The sequence below is a fragment of the Suricata suricatta genome, chromosome 12, assembly GCF_006229205.1.
Source record: "Suricata suricatta isolate VVHF042 chromosome 12, meerkat_22Aug2017_6uvM2_HiC, whole genome shotgun sequence".
Lineage (NCBI taxonomy): Eukaryota > Metazoa > Chordata > Mammalia > Carnivora > Herpestidae > Suricata > Suricata suricatta.
In genome coordinates, this window is record NC_043711.1 from 94,725,002 (window position 1) to 94,752,612 (window position 27,611).

The 27,611-nt window shown below is 43.4% G+C and overlaps 2 protein-coding genes across 4 annotated transcripts in view; one reads left to right on the forward strand and one right to left on the reverse strand.

Moving 5' to 3' along the window:
* Positions 1-1,346: 1,346 nt before the first annotated feature.
* The window catches only part of ZNFX1 (zinc finger NFX1-type containing 1), a 26,621-nt gene continuing 356 nt past the window's right edge, over positions 1,347-27,611 (reverse strand). Inside the window, exons 1-14 of one of the 3 annotated variants that reach the window (XM_029918824.1) lie at positions 26,604-27,120; positions 26,034-26,146; positions 21,026-22,834; positions 16,073-16,204; positions 14,269-14,417; positions 13,478-13,627; positions 12,954-13,068; positions 10,902-11,152; positions 9,034-9,173; positions 7,853-8,007; positions 7,342-7,487; positions 6,475-6,585; positions 5,933-6,028; positions 1,347-4,837 (exon numbers count right to left, since the gene is read on the reverse strand). In XM_029918824.1, coding sequence (XP_029774684.1) covers positions 2,396-4,837; positions 5,933-6,028; positions 6,475-6,585; positions 7,342-7,487; positions 7,853-8,007; positions 9,034-9,173; positions 10,902-11,152; positions 12,954-13,068; positions 13,478-13,627; positions 14,269-14,417; positions 16,073-16,204; positions 21,026-22,834; positions 26,034-26,094 — 5,757 coding nt within the window. In that variant the 5' untranslated portion in view covers positions 26,095-26,146; positions 26,604-27,120 and the 3' untranslated portion in view covers positions 1,347-2,395. Of the gene's footprint in view, positions 4,838-5,932; positions 6,029-6,474; positions 6,586-7,341; positions 7,488-7,852; positions 8,008-9,033; positions 9,174-10,901; positions 11,153-12,953; positions 13,069-13,477; positions 13,628-14,268; positions 14,418-16,072; positions 16,205-21,025; positions 22,835-26,033; positions 26,147-26,339; positions 26,577-26,603; positions 27,121-27,611 lie in introns of those variants that run through there. The other 2 variants (XM_029918825.1, XM_029918823.1) reach the window with 2 other exon arrangements.
* The window catches only part of LOC115274554, a 3,797-nt gene continuing 3,705 nt past the window's right edge, over positions 27,520-27,611 (forward strand). The window contains exon 1 of the mRNA XM_029917962.1: positions 27,520-27,586. Coding sequence (XP_029773822.1) covers positions 27,520-27,586 — 67 coding nt within the window. The remainder of the gene's footprint in view (positions 27,587-27,611) is intronic.

The window sequence follows — 27,611 nt, forward strand, 5'->3', positions numbered from 1 at the left end:
GTCTGTGTCATTTGTATATTTAAAAAAGAAAAAAAGGTTGGGCATGGTGGTGATACGTAGAGCTATTTCCTAAGCATCCTTGTGAGTCAGCCAAGGCTCACTTCTTGCTATTGACTTTTCATATAAAGAAGATCCCAGATGGGGGGGGGACCTGGCTGGCTCAGTTGAAGGAACATATGACTCTTAATCTCGGGGTTGGGAGTTTGAGCCCTGTGTTGGGCACAGAGATTACTTAAATAAAACTTAAAAAAATTACACATTAAAAATGTATACACACACACCAAATGGAAGTAGTATATTTTGGGAGAGAATAAGCCGATCCGAATTGTAGATTTTATTCCTGTCTCTTCCCTCAGTATAGTCTACCCCACACACTTCCTGTGCATCTTTTATGCTTATAGAGCTGCATATGGAGGAAATTCTTGCTAGAAATTCTCTTGATGTTTCCTGAGACCTAAAAGCTATCATTTACTGACGTACCAGACATTCTGTGTACTGAGCATGGTCTTGTTAAGTTCACTACACCCTGTGGACGAGGTAGTTTTCCCCATTATGCAGATACATGGAAGGAGTAACTTTCCAGAGTTATACTGTTGGGAATCCAGGTTTTTGAAACCAGGGTCTACCTGAACCCATACTCTGATGGACTGTGCTGTGCAAGTGCTACTGGAGAGATGGAAGCCCAAAGGGGACAATTAGCTCTTTGTTGCAAAAACCAGCTTTTACCCTGTAGAACATAAGTTCTCCTTTCTCAATCATAGGTTCCTTTGACAATGAAAGCGAGGGGATACCCCTTGAGAAATTGTATGTTTGTAGTCTGTCCTATATAATTTTAAGGAGTACACACACCCCACCTCCACCCTGGCCAGCTCAAAAATTTTGTTACCAGTAGCACATACACTTGACATTATGAGTGTTTTCAAAGCTATTCATTTAGGCTGCACCTAAGTCACCAGCAGAGGGGTCCATTTCAGTAAATAACGGCCTACCTGCATGGGGGAGAAGGGTTCAGGCTCCTCATGTATACGCTTACATAAAAGTCCTCAAGCTTGTTGGGATGAAAAAGCCAAGTGCAGGACTGTATACTTTTTTTTTCAGTTATATACATTGCATGTGCATAGCTTAACTCTGGAAGAACTCATGAAGCTGTTAACAGGATTGCCTCTGGGGAAGGAAACTTCAAGTTATACTTTTATACAAAGCAAAAGATTCTTTTTACCATGAGTAAAGAGGACTCACCAGCTAAATAACTCCATACCACAGAAACCAGACTGGCCTCCATCCCCATCCTTATGGTCTCAGGCTGCCTGAGTTGTTTCTAAAAGTTGACAAACATGGACCACTGATTTTCTCAATCATTGTTTTTATTAATTGGCTTTATAGGCTAAAGTGCATAGTAAAGACAAAAAAGGAAATGCATACATAGGAAAAGGACATTTTTCTCACCATTAGAAAGACCTGAGATGCCTAAGTGTCTGTTCTAGGAACACTGGACTGAGGGAGTATGTACGCAGGCAGCAGCAGGCCTGGGGGCTGGCTTCTGGCATGAGTCTGGGGCCTGCAGAAGCTGCTGGCATGCTAACCCTGCCCAGGCAAAAGCTGTAATAGTGTTGGGACAAAAGGTCACGCTTTGGATAGGTGCTGCTGGTTTAGTTCCATTCAGGGCCTCGGGGAACCAGCACTGCTACTAAACTCCTCCTGCAAAGAAACCACCACCCCAAAGTGCCAGTCACAGGAGAGCTACAGTAGGGGGATCACTCCTTAGGCAGCCCAGGCCTGCTGCACAGCCCCCAGCTGCGGGTAGTCAACACTGTTCCCACTCAGTGAATATGTAACTGGGTCAGGGTTAGTCACTGAAGTCTTTGTCTTATCACATGCCTCATCTCCTGGAGTGAGGATGTCCCAGGAGGAGGGTGGGAGGGGTTTTTGTGCTCCTTGAAAGGATAAGCAGTTTATAAACAACTCCTCTGGGCCTCTTTATTGGAATTGAAGTTAGTCTACAAGTTAGGACCTGGCAATCAGAATGAGTCTGCTTCATGTGAGTTCATACTCTGTGTCCCCAGAGCACAGCAGAAAAAAAGATCTGACTGAGTCAGGAACCAGAGATACCAGTAGGTAGCTCTAGGTGGAAGCCCAAAACATGCTCCAGGGAGCCTGTCCACTAACTTGCAGGAGAAAAAAAGAAGGTATCTGTTAACTTTGCTCTCAGTTCTGGAGGTAAAGTGCTTATTCTAGCGCAGGGAAAATCTAGAAACAAACATGGGCAATCCCTAAAAGTGGATCCTTAAATAGGTTCTAAGACTAAAGAACAATAATTAAAAACTTCGGTTCCTTCATAAGGGAGCCGATCCCAGCCAGGTGGCGGCTAGGCACAAGGCAGCAGTGCGCCATCTTCCTACATCATCCTCCGGATCTCCTCAAAGTTCATCAGGTTGTTGGCCGTGTCAGACCAGGCAGGGTGCTGGGCTCCATCCATCTCAGAAGCAAGCTGATTGCTCGTTTCCAGAGTATGATTTATGCCCCCAATCACCTCCTTGCAGTCAGGACATGTGCCCCTCTGCATGGCTCCCCCGCAATCGCTTATCACATAGATGTGGCCATTGGGGCACTTGAACCAGTGGCCGCGAGGATAACCCATAGCACTGACTATTTGCACTCGCTCTTCCTCGGAGATGCCCAGGCCGGAGCAGGGAAGAATGTTTTTCAGAGCTTCCATCTTCTTCTGCACAAACTGTTCATCCTCCTGGGTGAACTTACATGTTCTCTCAAGGATCTTCCGGACACTATAGACCTCATCTGCTGTGCTGCCTCTCAGCTTCCCCTCTGCTATCTTGCAGCGGGACAGGAGGTTCACCAGGTACGTGAGCCTTTGGATTTCACTTTGGAGGTCATCCAATTCCTGGCTGGTGAAGCTCAAACGCTTCTTGGCTAGCCAGTCATGGACCTGCTCTAGTCGACTCCTCACTCGCTCTTGTTCTAAGATGTGCACCTTTTTCAGAGAATCTGACAGGCCAGCCAAGCGGTCGTAGAAGCTGATGTAATTCTCAACAAGGCCCAGGTCCTTCACTGACAGATTTTTCTGGGCCAGCTTCTCCTTCAACATCAGAAAGTCTGCAGGAAGCAGCTGGTGGAGGAGGCGCTTGCTCTCCAGCAGGGCTTCAAGTCGTTCCTGGCTGGCTGCAATTTCCCCCGCTGAGCCTTGAATCTTTTCCTTGACTATTTCAATCTCTTCCAGCCGCCGTTTGATGCTGGTTCCATACCTCAGGTTTTTGCGAATGGGCACCTGGCAGATAGGGCACACCTTCAACCTGATGGCAACTTCATCATCCTTCTGCTCATTCATGTACAGGTCCAGGGCTTGCACCTCAAAGATGTGGCTGCAGTCTTCCAGCTGCACAAAGCGGGCATCCGGCTCATCCTCAAAGCCAAAGAAGATTTGGGTGACTTCTTCCTGGTGGCAGACACGGCACTTCTTGGGGCATGGTTCCCCACACAAACCAATGCAGGGGTGGCCACAGGCCAGCAGCTTAGTACAAGGCACATAGCATGGCGGTCGGTCACAGGGTTCAGAGCAGAGTTTGGTGCACTGGTAGTGCTGGCAGCGCCAGACACAGGGTTCTATGCAGGGGCTACACAGCTCGCCACACTTCTTCTTGCACTGGCTGTGGACACAGCGGTTCTGACAGGTCCTCTGGCAGGGCGGGCACTCGCCGATGCATGGCTCCTGGCACTTGTGTGAGCAGATGAGCAGGCGCTTGCAGGGCTGCTGACAGCGCTCATGAAAGCGCCCTTCGAAGCAGCTGTTGCAGGAGCCTGGACAAGGATGCCCACAGTCCAAGACAGTGCCACACTTGGTGGTGCACTTGACTGGCAGGTCATACATGAGGTCTTCCACATTACCGCACTTCACCTGCTGGCTGTGCCCACACTTGAGTTTCACAGTGACCATTTCTGAACACAAGCGCACACAGTCTTCACCACAGGGGTGGCTACATCTGTGCCCACATTTCAGAACCTTAGGGCAAGGTTCTTGGCAGCAAAAATCTGACTCAGGCATGGAACAAGGAACCATTTGTTCATGACCGCACCGAAGGATGATTTTGGGCACCTTCACCTGACAAGGCTGACACTCCTGGAAGCAAACAAGAGGGCACCGGTGCCCATCCTGGCAGATAACCTTCTGGCATGGCTTCATGCATTGGAACTCCTTGTGTGAGGAATCATAGGGGTGGCAGGCACGGGTGCAGACATGTCCACAGCTCAGCCGGAACTCACAGGGTAGGCTGCAACCTCCTTCGGGCACTTTTTGGAAATCAGAAGCTCTGGATACTAAGGTATGGGTATCAGGATGGTTCTGGCAGCACAGCTGGAGTGCATGGCCTATTTGATTGTTCTCTCGAAGGGTATGGATGATCTTGCTCCACAAGGGCACCTTGGCTAGCATCTGCATGTTTCCAATGCAGTACATCCCCTTCTTGGCACGAGACAAGGCCACACAGATGCGGTTGGATATCTGGAGAAAACCCACCTTGCCCTCCTGGTTGCTCCGCACTAATGAGAGGAGGATGATGTCATTCTCTTCCCCTTGGTACTTGTCAACCACATGGACCTTGACTCCAGCAAACGTCTTGGCTGGCATGAGTTTGCGCAGGCAGAAGAGCTGCCCAGTGTAGGTGGTGAGGATGGTGATCTGGGAGGGGAGGTACTCCTGGCACAGGAAGTACTTGCACAGCTCTACCACAAAGCGAGCCTCATGCTGGTTCTGGTGGCTTTTGCCTTCTTGGATTTCCTGTTCAGGAAAGTTGTGTTCTACAAAGAAAAGGTTGGAAGAGACCCCCTAGAAAGGAAAAGAAATGGTACGTTAGAAGGTTCACTCATGCAACTCTTCCTATCTTCACATGACTGGCCACTTACCCTGTTCCTGGGAGAGACTTTGTGAGATTTTTTTATGCACTTTGTACCATAATCTTTCATTCTGGTGTCAGTCAGTACGTGTTTTCTTTGGGACCATAGTAAGTAGGAAAATGGATAATGAGTTGGTCTATTTTAGCTTCTAATACATTTGATATTAATATTTCAAACAGCCATCCACAATCCAACTATTACAGTTCAGGAAACAGGCAGCAGCTATGATGAAGATGTTGAGTGAGCAGCTAACCTACAAGCACTCCACTGTGCCGATTGCTTTACACACGTCCTCTCACTCAAGACAATAATGAAATGAGGCAGTACCCATTATTCCCACTGTACAGGAGATCAGAACATGCAGAACTGGCATATAACTTGCTAACCAGTCATACGGCTGCAGAGCTGGGATTCAAAACCCACCTCTGTATCTTTCAACTTCTATAGTATTTCTCCTCTCAGTGATAAGCTTTAATTTTTTTTTTAATTTTAAAATTTTTCTTTTTTGAATGTTTTATTTATTTTTGAGAGAGAAAGAGATAGAGTGAGGAAAGGACGGTCAGAGAGAGGAGACACAGAATCTGAAGACAGGCTTCAAGCTCTGAGCTAGCTGTCAGCACAGAGCATGACGTGGGGCTTGAACTCACGAACTGTGAGATCATGACCTGAGCCAAAGTCGGACACTCAACCGACTGAGCCACCCAGGCACCCCAGTAATGAGCTTTTACAAAAAGCTAGTCCCTTATAGTCCCTTCTGAAAACCTTTTTCTTTTTTTTAATGTTTATTTTTGAGGGAGAGAGACAGAACATGAGTGGGAGAGGGAAAGAGACCAAAGGAGACACAGAATGCAAAGCAGGCTCCAGGCTTTGCGCTGTCAGCACGAACTGTGACATCATGACCTGAGCAGAAGTCGGATGCTTAACCAAATTAGCCACCTAGGCGCCCCAAACCCTTTTTCATCCTAAGGAAATACAGCCTCTGAGGTTGTTGATAGCATCACAGAAAGATCAAAGAGGGCAGACTCACCTTTATCTTCTCATATTTGAGAACAGAGGGATGATTCTCCAGATCCTGGTAAATGTAGGGGGTCAAAAGCCGGGCAATTTCAGGGCGCATGCGGTGCTGAAATAAGACATATATGTCATTAGAAACATGGCCAGAGGGGGATGCCTGGCGCCTGGCTGGCTTGGTTGGTAGAGTAAGTGACTCTTGATCTCAAGGCTGTGAGTTCAAGCCTCACGTAGGGTGTGGAGAGGGAGGAATGAGGGAGGGAAACATGGACAGAAAATAAACAGTTTTCTAAAGACTAGGTTGCTGGTGGAAAATCTAGAAGTCATGTGAAAAGAATAAGGAGAAAAGAGCAGAATGTAAACAGCTCCTTCATACAACACAAATTCCATATGGGCTGATCCTGTGATATTTTAAAACAGAGAAGAAAAGGAGTCTGACAATCACTGAATTACTAAACCAGTTTTATTTTTACAAGACCTTTCTCGCTGGCAATTGACAGGCTCCCAGGAACTTCTCCTGAACATTTGGTAGGTAATAACAGAGGCCCAGCTTCTTACCTGGTAATTCAGACGGACGAAGGGAATGTTTACTTTCACCAGCCGTTCAAAGAGAGACACTTCAAGGTTGAAGTTTTTGGCTAGATCATACACATTGGCGCTGGGACGCAGCTGAGAAAAGAAACATGTTTGAGGACTCTTTATTGACTTATTTTATCCATCCAACCATATACTCACTCAACCACACACCTACCCATCAAATGTTTTTCAAGTGCCTTCTATGTACCAAGCACTGCTCTACTGACAGGCTAACGATAAAGAGGGACAAGGACCATGAAGGCACAAGAAATAAGGGTGATGTGACAGAGTGCCCAGGAGTGGTAGTTCCTCAAAAAGGCCTCCCTAAAGAGTGACATCTGAGTTGATGCCAGCATGGAGGAAGCTGCCTATCATCTGAATAGCAAACCATGAGGGAGGAGGAAGGTTGGTAGGGGGTAGGAACACAGTGAGCAAAAATGATGATGATAGGTCACGTTAAGCTTGATTTTTGTATTAAGTCAATGGGAAACCACTGGAGGATTTTAAGCTGTAGAGTGTCATGATCTGATGTACTTTTTTTTAAATTCACTTCGGCCCCTTTATAAAGAATGGATTAGAGGAGAGCAAAAATCAAAGCAGGGCAATAGGAATCACAGTTTTAATGGTCCACTTAAAAGGTCCTTATAAAAAAGAATGATACTATCTCTGAAATATACCCCAGGTCTAAGAACACTTGCTCTTAGATTGAATGTGGGAGGTGAAGGAAAGAAGAATCACAGAAAGCCACCAGGGAGTGTGAGGACCGGTGAAACAGAGGCCAGGGCCTTCTGTCTGAGCGCACCCCTCCGAGAGCCCTCTCTCTTCATCTTCCAGGGGCACCTGCCCTACCTGCTGGTGGTCCCCAATTAGAATGAGGTGCTGGCAAGCTTTGCTCAATGTGGCAATGGTGTGGGCCTCCAGGACTTCGGCAGCCTCTTCCACAATGACAATCCGAGGCTCTACCTTCTGCAGGATCTGACGGTATTTGGCAGCACCTGGAGTCAAGAGGGGAGGCTCCTCTAAGCTGATGCACTGGACCCTGGAACCTGAGTCTGTGAAAACTGAGTCCTCATATCCATCCAGGGCTGTGGTGGCCACTGAATGACAGAATAAGTGCTACTGAGTGGTCTCCAGAGCATGACACCCATGTTGGTCATTGTCAGGTTCTCGAGTGCAGCAGGAACAAGTGGATGCATTTCATCATGAGTTCCCTAAAAATAACCCGCTTTCAGTAGCTTTTCACAACCTTTTCCTCTAACCTACTAAAGAAGCTTCTCTTTCCCTATCCTAGATAACCTGGTAAGAGCTTGGCACCAGGAGTGAATGGCTGGATCTGGTAAACTTCCCGATGCTTTCTTACCTGTGGTTGTCATTCCTACAACCTGGGCATCTTTCAGGATGTGCAGGTCTTCCTGGAGCCTTAGCTCAGCCATTCTCTCTGCTGATGTGTGGTACTGGCGCTCATAGTTGAGGATCTTTCGGCGGATGTCAGCCTGGTACATCTGTAGCCACAGCCTGGAGAATGTGAAGAACGAGAGAAAGGAAGATTTGTGCTCTTTGAGAAGGTGGAGGAACCTGCTGCAGTGTGTATGAAGTGGAACTGAGACCCCTGAGGAGCTTACGGGCCAGAGAGAGAGAGAGAGAGGGAGGTGAGACCTAGGTTTGCAGGGACCCGAGTCCAAAATGCCCAAAAAAAGATGTGCAGAGAGATGCACACAGGTGGCCAGGAGCTAAGGAGGGAACAGGATAAAGAATACAGGCTAATTACTGAGAAGAGAGTAAGGGACTTCAAAAGCTTCAAGAATTTCTCAAAAATTCTCCTTGGCCCATCCCTGAGTTCCCTCCCCTAATTCTCCAGTCTTGTTTTATAAGTAAAACAGATCATGTCACTATTCTGCTATAGAATGTTCTAAGAGCTTATCAATACTTTTTGAAAAGTGGCTTTTGATAATCCAGCCTCCTTACTTTTGCCCCATGATGCCCTGAAGTTAGGCCTCTGCCCACCTCTCTGACCTCACTTGCCTTTTCTCTCTCTGAGCCACAGCCATGCAGGCTGCCCTCTCATTTTCTTAAATAAACCTACTCCTTCCCATGTTAAGGCCTTTATGTATGTGGTCCCCCTAATTTCATCTGCTCCCTGTTCCCTGCTGGTCTTGCTAATGTCTACTAATCCTTCCCATCTTGCCTTGTCACTTTCCTGGACACCTCAGACCAGTTCAGATCCCATGTTCATATTCTTAGCACCTCTTGCTCTTTTCTTTCTTAGTGTTTATGTCCATTTGTAACTTTTTATTTATGGAATTAACTAATTTGTCTTCCTGGATAAGCTCTAAGCTCCATTAAGGGTAGAGTCAAGTGTCTGTTTTATCCCATGACTGCACCCCTACCGCTCAGTTCGGGGGGGGTATGCAACCAATCATTACTTAACATTGCTGAAGGTTGGGATAGAAGGATGGGGGGTTACATTCCAGGAACAGAAAAGGAACCCCTTGGGGAAATTACATGCGCTGGTTGGGGTCGGGAGGAGGGTGGGCATAATACCTATACAGCTGCCAGCGAGAATTCAGGTCCAGCTGCCAAACGTCTTGGATTGCACTGGCCTCAGATTCAGTCATGGTGTTCAGTTTGCGAAGTTCTACCTTCACTTTCTTCTTCATTTTCTTTTTCTGGCTGCGCTGGGTCTGTGGACATCAACAGCAGCCAGGCTTACCATCTGAGCAGAGTCTGGCTCAGTTCTAAGACTAAGGTGGAGGCTAGAGCACATTAAAAAAGGGGCTGCCACCTCAGAAGGGCTTCCTTCAATGTCTTGCACCCCTCCAACACATACACCACTGCAAAGTGGCTAAATGGGGACACCGGATTCTGTCTGCCTGGGTTCATAGCCCCATCCACCTCTAGAGTAAGTTACTCAACCTCTATGTACCTCAGCACCCCCTATAATAATAGTCCCTCTTTGTAGGGTTGCTGAATTGGCTAAAGGAATGGAGACATGAAAAACACTTAGAATAGTGCTGACACTTGTTATCACTGAATGTCTTCTGACCACATTCTGCTTCTCATTCCTAAAACATATGTCATGAAAATAGTAGAGATGAATCTTTCTTGTTAAATGCTGTACAGGGCCTGCTAAGATGGTCTTAATGCCATCATATTGAGACAGCACCTTTCACAAGTGGGTGAAAGGCACTGTTTAGGAGAAAGTGCTCTCCCCTGCTCTGTCACTAAGGACTGGCATGAAAGATAGAGGTCACGGGGGGCCTGGGTGGCTCAGTTAGTTGAGCATCCGGCTTCGGCTCAGGTCATGATCTCACTGACCATGGGCTCGAACTCCATGTCGGGCTCTGTGCTGACAGCTCAGAGTCTGGAGCCTGCTTCGGATTCTGTATCTCCCTCTCTCTCTGTCCCTCCCCAACTCACTCTCTGTCTCTCAAAAAAAAAAAAGACATAAAAAATATGCATATATATATATATATATATATATATATATAAATAAAAAGAGGTCACAATGTTATGAAACTCCCCCACCCCCCACCAGTTCCAAACCAAACCAATCAACTCCTCCTAAGGCCATGTGGCAGAGAGATGCCCAATCCATAATTCCAAGTATTAGGATCAGACTCCATCCACCATGTACAGTGATGTTGAACTGAACTAGAAGATCAGGTCCAAAGCTAGCAAACCAGGGAAAATTGCAATTAGCATTGACTTTGAAAGACTCTTAAATCATAAGTTTAGAAAATGTTACTTTGAGTATCCAGTCCTCTACTGTCATAGTAATGAATGGTAAATTCAGACGACCACTTTGCTCTACCAAAGGAACTACCAGAAGGAAAGTCTGGACACACACTATTCTGGCTTTACGAGAAATATCAAATTCCAGGGTGAATAAAGGATGAATATTCCATCCACCCTATATGGCTGCTTGCTTCATTCTGCTTTACTCAAATAGAATTCTCTAGAATCTTAATGTATTTTTCATAGACTCATTTGTACTTGAGAAGATAATATCCATGAAAGCACCAAACACTGAGACTGTGATTGATCTAACTAACCCACATGGGGTGTATTTGTCTGAAAATTCAAGAGAAGCATTTGGCCACCTGCTTCCTGTTTTTCTAAGTTGGAATTTCTTGCCAGGGCCCTTCTGAAGGGCCATAATTTTTAAACTCTTGGGAACTGGACCAGTCTTATACTATCATTAGGTTGTAAAACAGGTAAATTAACTGTGAGGACAAGGTGAACATGCTGCTGTAACAGGTGGGTGAAAATAAGGGGCTGCAGTTCTAGTCAGAGCAGATATTCTCAGGCGTGTTTCAGGAGAGTTTAACCGCCACCATCTGGCAGTAACAACTGAACACCCATTTCCCATTCTGTTAGGGCTTCCCGAGGCCATGAGGAAGTGAGCTTACCTCCCACTCTCCTCCAGTTTGCTCCTGCCCAGCTGTGGTCCCGTGGCCGTAGTTGTCCAGCCTCATGGCCAGAAGCACTTTAGCCAACTCCTGGACTGCCCCATTCTCTTCCTTCTTCCGCCGGCGGAGTCTGACCACCTCCTCCTCCTCAATCACCCGGTCTGCTTGAATCAGGTCAGCCTCCTCTGCAATCTCAATCAGTGACCCCTCCTCTTCTCCTTCTTCTTCCTCCTCTTCCCCTTCTGCCTGCGCTAAGAGGAAAGCAGGCAAGACAGGAGTGAAACTCTTGAAGCCAAAGAGTAGAAGGGGGCACTTATAAGAGCTTAGATGAATGAAGACTTTCTCAAGGGTTTTAAGTGGTTACTTATAGTGGAGGAAACTGGGAGAAATGGAAGTTAGGGGAGGGAGACTTAGGTTTCCTTATATGCTTTTTTGTTATTATTTTTAAATATCATATAAACAGCCCTTTTTAAGAAAGGTTTTACTTATGTCAAATACACAAGGCAGGGTACAAAATGTACACAGGCAATTTAAAGGATAATAAATACATATAAAATGGATATCCAAGGGTGCCTGAGTGCTTAACTCAGGCTTAACCAGTTAGTTAAGCACCCGACTTCAGTTTAGGTCATGATATCGTGGTTTGTGAGTTCGAGTCCCATGTCAGGCACTGTGCTGACAGCTCAGAACCTGGAGCTTGCTTTAGATTCTGTGTCTCCCTCTCTTTCTGTCCCTCCCCCAGTCATGTTCTCTCTCTCTCTCAAAAATAAAAACAGTAAGAAAAAAATAAACATTTAGGTACCTCCCACCCAAGTTAAGGAAAAAATCACCAATTTCCTGAAGACATTTGTGGGCCTGTCTAACCTGAATTTTATATTGCTCATTCCCCTCCCCAGCTTTCTTTTTTTAATTTTTTTAATGTTTTATTTATTTTTGATACAGAGAGAGACAGAGCATAGAGGGGGAGGAGCAGAGAGAGAAGGAGACACAGAACTGGATGGAAGCAGGCTCCAGGCTCTGAGCTAGCTGTCAGCACAGAGCCCGACACGGGGCTCGAACCCATGAATGCGAGATCTGACCTGAGCTGAAGTCGGAAGCTCAACCGACTGAGCCACCCAGGCGCCCCACCCCCAGCTTTCTTTTAAAATAACTTTACTACCTATATAATGCATACACATCTCTAAACACACATTGTCTTGTTTGGGCTTTCTTTTCCACTTTCTTGAGCTCTATATAAATGGAATATTATATATATTTTTCTACACCTTGCTTTTTTCATTCAGACTGTTTTTGAGATTCATGTTGCCATATATGTGCTGTAATTCATTCCTTTTCACCGTTGTACAGTATTTCCGGATCTGAGTGGACGATGACTCATCTGTGTGCTATACAAATACGGATGAATATTTGAATTCTTTCTATTTTTCTATTATTAGAAGGCGGTTTACCAATTAATATCCCCACTAGCAGTGCGTCATAGTTCCTACTGCTCCACATTCTTGTCAATATAGCAAACTTGAAAATTTTTGCTGATCTGATGTGTAACAGCATCTCACTGTGGTTTTAGCTCCTCTCTTTTCTTTTCTTTAAAATGTTTAATGTTTATTTATTTTTGAGAGAGAGACAGAGAATGAGCAGGGAAGGTGCAGGAGAGAGAGGGAGACACAGAATCCAAAGCAGGCTCCAGGTTCTAAGCTGTCAGCACAGAGCCTGATGCGGGGCTCAAACTCCCAAGCCGAGCCCTTACAAGCGGAGCCTGAGATCATGACCTGAGCTGAAGTCAGATGTTCACCAGACTGAGCCACCCAGGTGCTCCTAGCTCCCTCTCATTTCCAATGAGTACTTTTCATATGTTGATTGACCATTAGAATATCCTATTTTGTGAAGTGCTTGTTAAATGTCTTTTATCTACTTTACTATCAAGCTATTATTTGTCTTTCTCTAATTGATTATAGTTCTTTATATATTCTAGGTATTACTTTCAAGTTTTATTCTCCAGTGTTTACCAGGTTCCACCTTAAGATGTGATTCTGGGTAGACATGCACTCTTACCTGTATTTTCAGGTCCTGCTGGAGCAACACTTTGGGTGAAAGAACTAACACCCAGGCCCAGCCACTCCAGCATCATGGAATGCTTCCAGCCTTGGAAGCAAATCCATTCACTATCCTGAGGAAGGAATAATTATCAGTCATGAGAATTCTCTGACAACCAGAGTAAAGGAAATACTTCTGTGAGGAATCAAAAGTAGTTCTCTTAAAATTTAGAGGCTGCAAGTTGGCAACCCTTGGGGAATGGGATCATTATATATGACTTGTAGAGAATTTTAAAAATAAAAATTTCCTCTCAACAAAATCAGGATCTATGGCAGCAATGAGCCTGCATTTGGGAATGGCAACAAATGGCTAGGAGTGGATTGCTACCACTTCTTTTCCGGTCTGCCAACTCCTCTCTACTTTCTGAGGTCTCACACCTAGCTTGCTTTAGTCATTTATAGATTCTGATTGACCCCTTCAGGCTTCTGGGTTTATAATCCTAGAAATCACCAAATGCGTACAGCTCCCAGGATGACCCCTACCTGTACGGGTCCATTCATCAGGCTTTTCCAGTGCTGGGGGGAGATGTACTTCTCCAGGTGCTGTTCCCGTAGCACACCACGCATGGTGCACTCCAGGGTCTGGGCCCCTTCGTGCAGCTCTTGCTCTGACTCTTTCATTTGTGTCACAATCTGCCAAGAACACAGAGAAAGAAATGATGAGCAAGTGCCATCATCCCCGAAACTCGGATTTTGCCACAAGGGAAAATAAAGTGAAGACAGGAACAGCAAAAAGAGAGAAATAAACAAACAGACCAGTCAAAAAATAGTCTTCAGTAAATAGTCTTAATTTAAATAATCTTGAAACCAAAGGATCACTACCTAAAATGACAAAAAAAACTCCTACCGACCAGTAAGAAAAAGGAACAATAACACAACAGAAAAAACAGGCTAAGGAAACTGTTGTGGAGACCTCGCTTTTTCTTGGTGATAGGGACTCAGAGTTTTGTTTGGGTACACTGCTGCCCAGCTAGAGGATGACACTTCCCTGGCCGAAGGGCTGTAAGTAGGGCTGTTGGTGATTTTGGGAAAGTAGCTTTAAAGGTCCTGGCAGGGGCTGGGAGGGGTGATGTGCCCCTTTCTGTCCTTTCTCCATCTTGATTATGAGGGCAAAAGTCACACCATGGGGTTGGCAGGAAGGAATGCTGGAAGGAACCTGGGTCCTTCACCACTTTGTGGAGAGCCTATCTCCCCTGGCCTGCCTGCCCAGAAAGCCACTGCTGGGGAGTCTACTTCCACCGTGAACCCTCTCGGAGTCCACAGCGAGGACTCACATTCATGTAGGCCCTTCGCAGGTGCATGGGGAGGTTGCGACGGAACTCCCGCTTGTTCCTCAGCTCCCGCAGGGTGAACTGCTTCAGGATTTCACTGTTGCTCCTTCCACCTACCCGCACGATGCTGGTCTTTTGACACTTGTAGATGCCTGTGGAGCAAAGTGGAGCACAGCAGAGGTGAGAGGAGCTATGCTGGATTCTCTCGGGGGAGAGCTGTATGTGTTTGGTGTGTTGTCTCAGCTGGTCCCTTAGGGAACAAACTGGTACTTACAGGAATCTACCCTATTAATGACCAAAAAGGTGTCAGAGATAACATGAGCTGCAGAGCAGTAAAGTATGGTACTTAAGAACATAGGCTTTTTTTTACAAATTTTTTTTTAATGTTTTTTACTTATTTTTGAGAGACAGAGAGATAGCGTGAGTAGGGGAGGGTCAGAGAGAGGGAGACACAGAATCTGAAGCAGGCTTCAGGCTCTGAACTGTCAGCACAGAGCCCGACGTGGGGCTCGAACCCACAAACTGTGAGATCATGACCTGAGCCGAAGCTGGATGCTCAACCGACTGAACCACCCAGGTGCCCCTAGGCTTTATTTTTTTGAGAGAGAGAGAGAGAGAGAGAGCGAGAGAGCGAGAGCACACACACAAGTGAGGAGAGGGATAGAGGGAGAGAGAATTTTAAGCAGGCTTCACATTCAGCATGGATCCCAATGCAGGGCTCGATCTCACAATCCTGAGATCTGAGCTGAAATCAAGGGCTCAACCAATGGAACCACCCAGGCACGTCGGAACATAGGCTTTAGAACCAGGCATCTGGAAACTCAAATCTTGAGTTCACCACTATTGCTATATAAACTGGGGCAAGTTTCTTAACTTGAGCTTCAGTTCTTCATCTGTGATTTGAAGGTCAACACTTAGTAAATGTTCTCTATTATTCACTCTACAGGAATTTACCGATTGGTCACTATGTGCCAGGCATGTGCTAGGTTCTTAAGATATAGCCGGTAAAGCACAGACTCTATTCTCAGGTCTCACGGTCTGGCGGAGAAGATACACATTAAACAATTTCTCATAACAGCAATAAGTACAGTAAGTGCTGTAAGTACATGATACTGTAAATATGTAAGAGGGCACCTTACCTAATTTGAGTGGGGTAGGGATCTAATATTTAAACTGAGACTCCAAGAATAAAAAAGATTTAATCTGGGTAAAAGGAAAACATAGAATGGAAAATATATTCTAAGAAAAAGGAAAAACATATACTTATTCATTTATTAATGCAATTAGTATTTTTTGAGCGTTAGAATCTGTAAATATAGCAAGAAATAGGACAAACCCACATAGTGTTTACAGTCTAGGGTAGAAACCCATACAATAAATTGTTACATGTGTATTAAGTCTCTGAAGAAAAAATACAAAAGGAGACTTAACTTTGGGGGCAACTGGGAAAGTACACCTGAAGAGAGATTTAAGGAGAGACCTGAAGAATGAGTTGGAGTCAACCGCTAGATGAGATCAAGATGGAGAGAGAAAAGGTCTTTTCTACGGATGGGGGAACGGCATGGTCCAAGAAAGAAGCTGGAAGCATTCAAGGAACTGCAGACAACCAGTGTTGCTGGAGTAGGGAGAACTCAGGAAGAGGGAGGAGATACGGTGCAGAGCTAGGCTGGAGCAGACCACACACAACCTTGCAGGTCACAGATAGGACTACGGACTTGGTTCAAAGAGCAATAAAATTTAAGCTACTGAAGTTGGTGATGGTTCAACTACAAATGTCTTGAAGGAGAACAATTTTGCCTAGAATTACCTTCCAGAAACTGGTCCAAAGCATGATTAGTATAACATACAACCAAGATGGGGAATTTCTGGATGCTAATTTGCCAGACGGGCTCATTGGTTAGAAGCGCCTGAACGATTTTTAGACCAACGTAGGTTTTGCCTAGAAAACAAGGAAAAAAAAAAGTTAAAAAATAAAGACTTTCTAGAAGGAGTAATTAATTACGCAAATTATCATTAAAAAAATTTAAAGTCATACACTGAGACGGTTTAAAAATCCAAGCACACTTAGCAGAGTAGCGCAGCAGAAGCGTGCTGGGCCCATAAAAATCCAAGCACAAATGAGTATTTTATGAAAAGCTTGCTCTTCTGTCTCCCAGTCACCCAGCTCTACTCTGGGAAGCAATCAGTATTACCAGTCTCTTGTGTAACTTTCCAGAGTTAGTCATTCTATGCAAAAGCAAACAAAACAAATATAGTCTTTCTATAGCCTTTCCTTTTTTTTTGAATGCAAATAGCTGCAGACTATTTTTACTATTCCACATCTGGCTTTTTTCACTTAATGTACCTTGGAGATAGTTCTCTATCACCACATAAAAAGAATCTCCTCTCCCCCTCTCTTTTCGCAGCTGTTTTAAGTCCCCTCTCTCTTTTTTTGCAGCTGTAAGATATTTTTTCACAGTTGTAAGGTATTTTTTAGACAGTTGTTTACTGGCTACATGCTAACTCTCATGTAGCAAAAATTATTTAGAAATGCTTTCAATATACCACAGTAAACTTGCCTTTGTGAAAGGAGGGAAAAAACTCAGAGAGGTCAACATTCAAGTTAGAGTTATGGGCTCATTAATAAATGGCCAATAATTAAATCTACAAATAACTCAATTCTTACACTGTGTCAGACTAAGAAGATAGCCACTCTTCTCAAAAAACTCAAAGGTGAGCGAGGATACAATATAAGAAAATCAAAGATTTCTGTCTAGCAAGATAAATAATTTCTTCCTTCCTTTTTTCCCTTCAAATAAGTACTGAGAGCCGAACAGGTGTCAGGCACTGGGTTAGATGCAAGAAATACTACAGTGAGCATAACAGCCATGGTTCTTATCTTCCTGGAACTTATGGACTTGTAGAAGACAATCACAGAAATAAATGTTAAATCATAAATGTGGGAAATGAGAAATACCCAGTACCAAAAAAAAAACATATTAACTGGGATTCCGGCCTAGTCAAAGAGATTAGAAGAGACTTCTCAGGGGAAATGAAAACTGAGTCAAGAGTGGGCAAGAAGGGGCAAGGATGGGGTTGGGAGGTTTCTGCCATATTCCAGGTAAGTAAAGACGGAGGCTTGGCTTCAGCGGTAGAGATGAGATAAATAGGCAGACAAGGGAGAAGTTTCAGAGGTAAAACTGACTGGAACTTGATAATGGTTTGGGTAGGGTGAGGAGCACAAAAGGAAAACTAAGTTTCTAGATGCAGAACTGGATGGATAAGGATACTTCAGGAGGAAAGAAAATCTTCATAATTTAATATTTACTTTATCTCCCTTCCTACCCCTTCCTTCCCCTTAGAATGGATACTCTTTGGGATTTCCACCTTAAAAAGGACCCCCTCTACTACTTCCCCTCATATTCACCAGTATGCTCTTTCCTAGTAACCATTTATGTGTGTGCCTTAAGCTAGCCTGAAATTATTACTATACTTGGAACTAATGGTAAGTCCTAATTCAAGTGATAACATTAAGGGAAATTAACTGCAACATGTAGATTTTGAATATAAAAAAAGCTCCTACAAATCAGTAAGATAAAGAAGTCATTCATAAAGAAGTCAATCCATAGAAGTAGTAATATAGCCAATAAACTGAAAAAATGATATTTTATTTCAGTCTTTTTAAATTTTTTTCATTATTTTTTATCTTTTTTATTTTTAGAGAGAAAGAGAGTGAGAGACTGTGAGGTGAGAGGGGCAGAGGAAGAGAGAAAGAATCTTAAGCAGGGGCTTAAGAGGCTTGATGCGGGGCTCAATCCCATGACCCTGGATCACGACTTGAGCTGAAATGGAGTTGGATGCTCAGGGTGCCTGGGTGGCTCAGTCACTTATGCAGCTGATTTCGGCTCAGGTCATGGTCTCATGGTTCGTGAGTCTGAGCCCTACGTCGGGCTCTGTGCTACAGCTCAGAGCCTGGAGACTGCCTCAGATTCTGTGTCTCCCTCTCTCTTCCGCCCCTCCTTCTCTCTCAAAAGTAAATAAACATTAAAAAAATTTTTTTAGAAGTTGGATGCTCAACTGACTCAGCCACCCAGATGCTCTTTTAATCTCATTTTTAATTAAAGAAATACAAATTAACCACTGTGATATATATTTCCAGGGGGTAATTTGGCAGAATCTTAAAATTACAAAATTATATATTCTTTGATCAAGTTAAGAATTTCTCTTCTGCATGTATTTTGTCTATGAAATGACTCACAAATAAAGCTATTCACTGAAATACTGTATTAATAAATCTTTCCACATGGGACTAGTTTAAGAGATTAGTCCATTGTATGGAATATTATGCAGTCATAAACAAGAACTACTACTTACGTACTAATGTGAAAGGATCACCAAGATATTTTCTAGATTTATGCGATCTGAAGAGAAACCAGAGTGTCAAGATATTTTCTAAATGGACAAAGCAACATGCACAAGATGACTTTTAGCATAATGGGTTAAAAAAAAAACTAAGGGGTAGGGTGCCAGGCTGGCTCAGTCAGAGGAGCACGCAACTCCTGGTCTTGGGATTGTAGGTTCAATCAAGCCCCATGTTGGGTAGAGGTTACTAAAAATAAAATCTTAAAAAAAAAAAAAAAAAAAGAGGGGCATTTGGGTGGCTCAGTCAGTTAGGCATCTGACTTCAGGTTATGATCTGACGGTTCCTGAGTTCAAGCCCCATATTGGGTTCTCTGCTGTCAGCACAGAGCCCACTTCAGAGCCTCTGTCCCTCTCTCTTCCTGCCCTACCCTATTCATTTTTTCTTTCTCTCAAAATAAACTAAAATATTTATAATAAATAAATAGGGAAAAAGAAGGAAAATAGTAAGTATAATAAATATATTCAATTCAAGTATTTACTTCAACATTTATGCAATACCTCTGGAAGGATCAACAAGAAGCTAACACTATTTTAGGGAAAGGAACTGAGTGGAATGGTGAGAAGAGAGAGATCTAAAACATTTTTTTTGAACATTTTTTGTTAAAACATAAAAAATAATGGCTCAAAAATCTTAAATCTCACAGATCAGCAAAACCTGCTGATCAGCAAAAAAAATTGATAACACACAATAATATTGGAAAGGATATAGGGAAATGGGAACACTAGTTCATTCTTGGTGAGAGTATAAACTGAGACATCCTTTTTTTTTTAAGCTTTGAAAGCATTTCTTTAATTATGTATATTTTTCCATCATACACGTGTTTCTTACCAGAAAAAGTTTCCGTTCAGTTACATAACTTTTTAAAAAAATGTTTGTTTATGTTTGAGAGACAGAGAGCACGAGTGGAGGAGAGGCAGAGAGAGAGAAACAGAATCTGAAGCAGGCTCCAGGCTCTGAGCTGTCAGCACAGAGCCCGATGCAGGGCTCCAACTTACGAACCGTGAGATCATGACCTGAGCCAAAGTTGGAGGCTTAACTGACTGAGCCACCCAGGTGCCCCAGGTTATATAACTTTTATTGTGAGTTGATATTACATTATCAGTGCTTTTTCTTTTTCTAAAGATTTTAAGTAAACTCTACACCCAAGATGGGGCTCACACTCAGAACCCTGAAATCAAGGGTCACATGCTCTACTGACTAAGCCAGCCAGGTGCCCCCATTAGTGTTTTTTAAAGATCACTTTCCAGGGTTTTGTTTGTTTGTTTGTTTGTTTGCACATGTGTGTATCCTTTAGAGAGGGCAATTTAGCAGTTCCTACTATACCTATTAATGTGAATTCCCACTTTAGGGAATAATAAGCAGAATACCTAAAGATAAACACATACCAGATATCTATATAAATATATAGAAATAGATACACAGATATATAGATGGATACTTATTAAAGCACTCTATGTAATGACAAAAAAGAAAAAAAAACATTATGGTACACTGAATTCCTTACAGTGAATGCAGGCACAGTAAAAAAGAGTGCGACACATTTCTAAATGTGACTGGAGTTTAAAGAATGTAAAAGTGTCCAAAACGTGTTGTTATAAAAATAACTGACTGATATACACAGCATAATCCCACTTATGTTATTAAAACAAAAAGTATGAATGCATGTATGTAAACAGAAGTATATACACACAGACACAGATAGATAAATGGTCACCGTTTAGAACATCTAGATACACATCAAACTAATAGCAGTTATCACCACAAAGGAGGATTAGAGTGGCATATGGGGAACAAGGGTGTAGAGTGGCATATTTCCATGAGAAGTATGGTGTGGTAGTTAGGAGAGCCAGGACTCCAGAGCCAGTGCCTGAATTCAAGTCCTAGGTCTGTTACTTACCATCTTTATAAACTTCAACATATTATTCAACCTTAGTTTTTCATCTATAAAACAGAATCGTTTCTGCTTCACAGAGCTGGTGTGAGGATGTCATGAGTTGATACAACACTACTCACAAGTAGTAAAACACTACTTGGCACATAGTGCTATTATTATGTATTCGATATTATTTAATTTAAAGGAACATAAAATCAAATAAAAATTAACACAGCCTTGGATAAAGCAAAGGTCATGCATCTTCCTAAATCTGATCCCTTAGCAGTCTTCTCTAACCTTGTGATTTTTATTACTATGCATACCAATGGCTGCCCACTGGAAAATCACCAAGAACAGTTACTTTGTAAGAAAGTCTGATGCCCATTTCAGGAGAATGTTTCTAATCAAGACACCCCACACCTAGGTCAAGTCTCCCTTTCCTATCTCATAGGGCAGATGTCACATGATCTGAAAAATTCTCTTACCTGTTCCAGGAGGTCCTTGAATAATAGCCAGTTCCCTCGTGAGAGCAAACTGCAAGGCTTCCATCTGGGAGTCATCCAGCTTTAGGGCTTCTTTTGAGGGCCACTGGCTGGGGTCTAAGACATTCACTCTGGGATATCTCAAGCCCTCAGCATTCCTCAGAGAATCCTCAGTGGCTGAGGGATTGTTTATTAACGGAGTGAAATCATATCTGCCCCCCATCAGCAAGTACCTTGGCTCCCTCACATAAGAGTCACATTCTACAATGTTCCTCTGGAAAGGGACATCTTCCTCCTGGACCTCCTGAAGTCCTTCCAGGACATGCCTATAGGCCTCGAAGTATGCAGTTGTCTCCACCATGAGGAAAGAGTCAGAGGGCTGGACCTCCGCTAGCAGCTCTTGGCTCTGCTCATTGAAAGAGAGCTGGACAATTCCTCGGCAGAGATCTTCCTGCTCTCGATTAGACACGGTGGCAAAAAGAAACGTTTCAAAGTTGTCCTTGGACATGCACACCAAAGATCCATAGAGCAACCGCTTGGAATTCTGCCAGCGAACAAACTTGAGTGGTTTCGTGTCAAACTGCACCTTGTAGACAATGCCTGATGAGGAACACACAGGGGTGATAATCCTGGTATCAAAGTAGATTCGAATGTCATCAAACTTTCTCTTCCTCAAGCCTTGGTCTTCAAAGCTTTGGAGAAGTTCCAAAATGCCTTCCCGTAGGGGTCTAACAAAATCTTCTCTCAGGAGACGGAAGTGGGTATCCAAATAGATAGCAGTGCTGTCATATTTTCCAGTAATGATGTTAGGACGAAGGAATGGCCTCTCATCCAAGTGCACTTCATTGTAAGTAGGATAAATGGGCATGGTCCTGTAGCTCTCAACATGGTCCTCTGCCTCAGGCTGCACTAGAGTGTAGGTGTCCACTCTTAAAGTGCCCTCTCGCCTCTTTTCCTGCAGATGTTCAATGATGGTCTGCACCTTTTCCAGATTCTTCTCTGTCTCCTCTTCTATGTCAACTCCAGAGGCTCTCAAAGCGTTAAGAGAAGCTGGCAGGAGGGAAATGAGCATGGAAGTTTCCTGCACAGAGCTGGCGGGGAAGACACTTACAAGGTCCTGGAGGAGAGAGATGATGTTGCTAATGTGTTCTGGATACTGGTTTCGAATGTCAGGGATGGGTTCAGTAATCATCCCTACCACATAAGCTGGTAGGCAGACTTTGAGGAATTTGGAGTTCTTCAGTATGCCCAGGACATGGAGAACACTCTGGCGGTCCATTTTGGAACTGCAAGCCTTCCGAAGAACCTGGCAGATGAGCTCAAGGAAGTTGGATTTCATATAAGAGTGAGACAGGAGCTCTTTCAGCCCTAAACTTGTGGCAAGAGTGATGACCACCTCAGAAGGGTCTTTCTGCAGAAGACTTTCTAGGAATTTGTAGCCCAGTTTCTTCACCTGCTGTGGCTGTTCTGCAGGCTTCTGGTGGGGTGTTCGCCACTGCTGGAAGTTTTCATCAGACCATGGTGGTCTGTGGTTCCTTCCCTCCTGGTTGCCATTTCTCCGCCTAGTATCATTTTCCTGACTGCGTCTTTGGCCTCTAGGTTCATCATTGGTGCGCCCCTCATGGTTTCTCCTTCCCTGATGTGGGTTCCTGCCCATAGCACCAAACCTTTCTTCTCTTTGCCGTACAGGAACAGCATGGTTGGTGGCCCTAGGCTGCCTTCCATGATGGTTGGCTCCTCCTCTGAAAGCATTCACTGGTGGGTTACTGGCCTGATTTCTAGCTCTTGGTGGTAATTCTCCATCTACAGGCCCTAAACACAATGGGAATATTGGATGAGCACAAAAATCAAGGTGCAAGGAAATCTAACAGGACAACAAGGGATATACATACTCTCATTTTCCAAAACAACTAAGGAACTTAGTAGGTTTTCTTTGCGGAGAAAAAATGCTTCCTATGAAATAATAAATGTAGGATAGATCACTGTGGCTGAGGGATATATTATGAAAACGTTTTTTCAGAGGGTGCAAAAGGGAAAGAGAATAAACATTTGGGTGCCAGGCTGGCTCAGTTGGAAGAGCATGCACCTCTTGATCTTGGGGTCATCAGTCTGAGTCTCACATTGGGTATAGAGATTACTTAAATATGTAAACTTAAAAATAATAATAAACATTTGTTGAGTGCCTAATACATGCTAGAGAATAAATACTTACAGTATCTCATTTAATCCTCACGAGCTGAGATTGTTTCAGAGGATCAAAAAGAGCAGCTTATTGCTTCTTGTCTTTTGGCAGTACCAAATAATAGCCAAAGCATGAATTTCAGAGCCAAATAGTCCTGATTCAAATCTTGTCCTTGATACTTCCTCACTGTTTAACCACGGATAAGTCAAATACTTGTCCTAAGCGTCCACGTAGGTATAAAGACTAAATGTTTATAAGATGCTTAGTAGTGTACCCAAAACAGAAGGAGTTGTCATTAATGTTAGTTATTACTAGGAGCACTAGTAATACCTCTCCACTGGGAATACCCTATTGATTTCCATGGCCACTGGTTCTGCCACTAAACAATGATGTTACAGGCAACAGAGGCATCAAGTGGGATACAATTACAGGAGAAATGCTTCTTGAAATTTGTCCAGCATCAGATGGCAATGGGGAAGGTGGGGCTTCCTTTACCAAGATATTTTTGAGCTACTTAATACACTGAAAATGAAACTGAAAAAGGAAACTCAACTTGTTTCAGGAAACTGAAAATGGAAACTCAAGTTTTTCTGCTTTCTGAAGCACAACTTCATCCACATAGGATTACCTACTACCAAACCTCAGATAAGAAGTTGTTGGGGGAGGGAGGAGATATACCAAGTCTACACATGAAAGCTAACATCACCCAGCGGATGAAGCTGAACTTGTCTGCCTTAATTTGCCACACCTTTCAGAAGTAAATTTGGCCAAAATATCCAAGAGACCAGTGTCTTTCACTTTCCTTTCCTATAAAATTGATGGAACTGACCCAACTTGGCAGAATTACTTGGGAGATTTTAAAAACAAACAAAATAAGATTGTATACAGTGATATGAAGATATGTTATGAATACACATCATATTCAAAATGACTGTACCATTTCAAGACATTAGATGCTAAATTCATTTATGTGCATTTTTCCTTGTTTTGCACTTTATAGAGAAAATCTTGATATGACAACCTAAAGGAACATTTGGCAAAGTATAAATCCTGTATTACTGAAGTTTAAATTTTATGAGCATTACCTGATTCACTTTTCAAACTCTCAAAAAATCAAAAAAAAGTCCTTCTAATATTTCAATCTGACCCAAAGACCTGATGTTTTGAAGAATGAAAATTGACGTTGTTTCTTATTCTTTCAATAGTCACACAGCTCATAAAATAAAAATTCTATGATTCCTCCTCATTTGTTCCACAGCTAAAACTCAGATGACATGCTGCAAACTTAGGGAAAAGCAAGTTTTGTTTGGTTTTGTTTCAGAAAGTTCTAAACAAATATAATAATCAGAGCACTAGAGTGATGCTATGGGAAGGAACTTCACTTTGGTGACTAGGGTTCTACACATATGCCATTAAATACAGAACCACTAGCCATGTATGGTTATTAAGAATCTTAATAACCTTAATTAAGGCTAGCCTGAATTAAGATGCGTAACTTTGTGAAGATTTAATACCAAAAACAGGGTAAACATCTCATTAAAGTTTCTTTAGACTGATAAGACCTCAAAATGTTAATACCTGAGAATTCCCTGGCTGGCTCAGTTGGAAGAGCAGGCGACTCTTGATCTTGGGGGCAGCGGGGGTCATGAGTTCAAGCCCCACATTAGGTACAAAGATTACTTAAAAATAAACTCTTTAAAAAGAGGGGTGCCTGGGTGGCTCAGTTGGCTAAGCATCCAACTGAGGCTCAGGTCATGATCTCACAGTTCATGAGTTCAAGCCCCACATCTGGCTCTGTGCTGACCACCCAGAGCCAGAAGCCTGCTTTGAATTCTGTGTGTGTCTTGCTCTCTGCCCCTCTCCCATGCATGCTCTGTCTCTGCAGTCTCAAAAATAAATAAAACACTAAAAAAATAAAAAGAGTATTTGGGGGGGTAAGTAAAAATGCTGACATTATTAAAGTACCAAGATAAAATATATGTATTAAATTATTAAAATAAAATGACATTATTTGGATACACTCATTTAAATAGATGTTAACTTTATTAAATTACAAAAATGGATTTCACTTGTTTACTTTTGTGTTTCAAAAAATATTTATTTATAATTTTTTAAACATTTATTTATTTTTGAGAGACAGAGAGAAACAGAGCATGAGCAGCAAAAGGGCAGAGAAAGAAGGAGACACAGAATCCAAAGCAGGCTCCAGGCTATGAATTGTCAGCTTGATGGCAGGGCTTGAACCCACAAACTGCGAGATCATGACCTGAGCCAAAGTCGAACGCTTAAACAATTGAGCCAGCCAGGTGCCCCGATATTTATTTATCTTTGAGAGAGCGATACCATGAGCAGGAAGTGGCAGAGAGAGAGAGAGAGAGGGAGACAGAGACTCCCAATCAGGCTCTGTACAAGGCCCGATACGGGGCTCAAACTCATGAGCCACAAGTTCATGATCCAAGCCAAAACCAAGAGTAGGACACTTAACCGACTGAGCCACCCAGGTGCCCCCATCTTTTTGCTTTTCTAAATGATGCTACTAGAAAACTAAAAATTAAACTTTTGGCTTGCATTACATTTCTTTTGGGTACTACCGCTCTAAAACAAAGTTATTTCCAATTCAGACACTTTACTGCTATCTTTTTTTAATGAGAACTATACCCATTCATCAGCTCTCTTAGGGAAAAGAGAAAGCTGTCTATTTTTCAGTCATTCATGCTGTGGCTAAGGAATAAGCCATCCTTTACCTGAGAGAGCCCGTCAATCTTAGGTAGGGCTGCTCATTCACAGAGAACTCAATTTCCTTCCCATTACGTAGAAAATCTTGCTCACCTCTGTGGTTAGTATAGAGATTTCTTGGCCTGGCCTCCAAACAAGGTCTTCTGTCCTCCATGTCTGAGTCACCTGAATTCCTCCACTCACGTTACTTTCAGTTACCTGGAAGTCTGCACAGATTGAGAGAGATCAGGCCCTTGAAACACAGCATCTAGCAGAAAAAATACCCCAAACAGCATCAAGCCAATCCTCCTGCTTCTACATCTTAATGATTTGTAAACTAAGAGTTAAACACGGATTCAATCACAGGCACAAGTGTTCAACTCTGTGAATGCCCAATATGATATAAAATGTTAAATTCACCATTTAGGTGATTTCAAATTCCTCCTTCCCTTTATCCCTGTACTTCATTGGGGTAGAGGGAGTGTCATCAACTCCCTTTCAAAACTACTGTTTGGTTTATGCCTTCAGCCGAGTTACTTAATCGGTTGCTAGGTTTCATTTTCCTTTTCCACAAAGCAGACAAATATTGTTGCCAGGACAGAAAGAAGTACACTTTTTTAATCCAAAAACCATGTATTCTCCACCCCATCCAACAGCTATACTATACAGAACTCTACAGCTTACCGTCTTGTATAGTTTGTAAATAATTAGTGAGCAGCTACCCCGATCCCATTGTTTGGAACGCAGCCAACCTGATTAAGTCCTCTGTTCTACTTCTTGAAAGAAATTACATGTTTCAATAACCAGGGGCTTAGCATCTACAGGATGCTGTTTCCCCAGGGCAAGCTAGAAATCTGCAGTTTTTCCCTTCTCCTTTCTTGAAGATTTTTGATGGTGATCCTGTAAGAGGAAGAGGAAGCCCCTTTAAGGGAACTCCTCATACGCATCGTGTGAGCTGAGGCTAGGGAATGAGTGGGTGGCTCAGAGTCCCCAGCAAAGGCATTTTTTGAGACTGTCCCTCTAGCTGACTTTTAAAATATTCATAGTGGGAAACTGTGAATAGATTTGGCATTATATGAGGAGGAGCTTTTATCCTCAGCAGAAAAAGGAGTCCTTTTCCTTCCTGCCGGGCATATTTTGGGTGAATCTCTTCTCTCATCTTATCAGACCCAGCGCTCAAGTGCAGTCAGTATTTTGGGTGGGTGGGTGGCTGTGTAATTGAAAAAAAAAATTCTGAGGAGAAAAATGCCTTCTTTCTCTTGTTGAAAAATACTAAAATAGAAACTCAGAAATTTTCTGGGGGAAAAATGGGGAGAAAAAAAGGGAGGAGCTGAGAGGACAGGAAATGCTATGAAAAAAGCAGACTAAAGAGGGTTTCTTTAGGAATCAACGCCTAAAAGGGCAGGAAGAAGACCAGTGATGGTCAAGCTGGCAGAGGGGTCGTATCACAGGAGAACAGTAATGGGGGTGGGGGTCGGAGGGGGCATGGAAAGGGTTGAAACGAGGCCAGAGGTGGGTATCAGGGGGATTCTCCAGGGTCCCGAGAGGCTAGAAGGAGGGATGGAGGAGTGACCGGCAACCAGGAGCCCAGGGGGTCCTGATGGAAATATCATGGGGTCGAGGGGGAGCCAGGGCCGTGGAGCGGCCAGGCTGGGGCGGGAGGGGAGGTAGGGGGGCTTCAAGAAGGTCGGG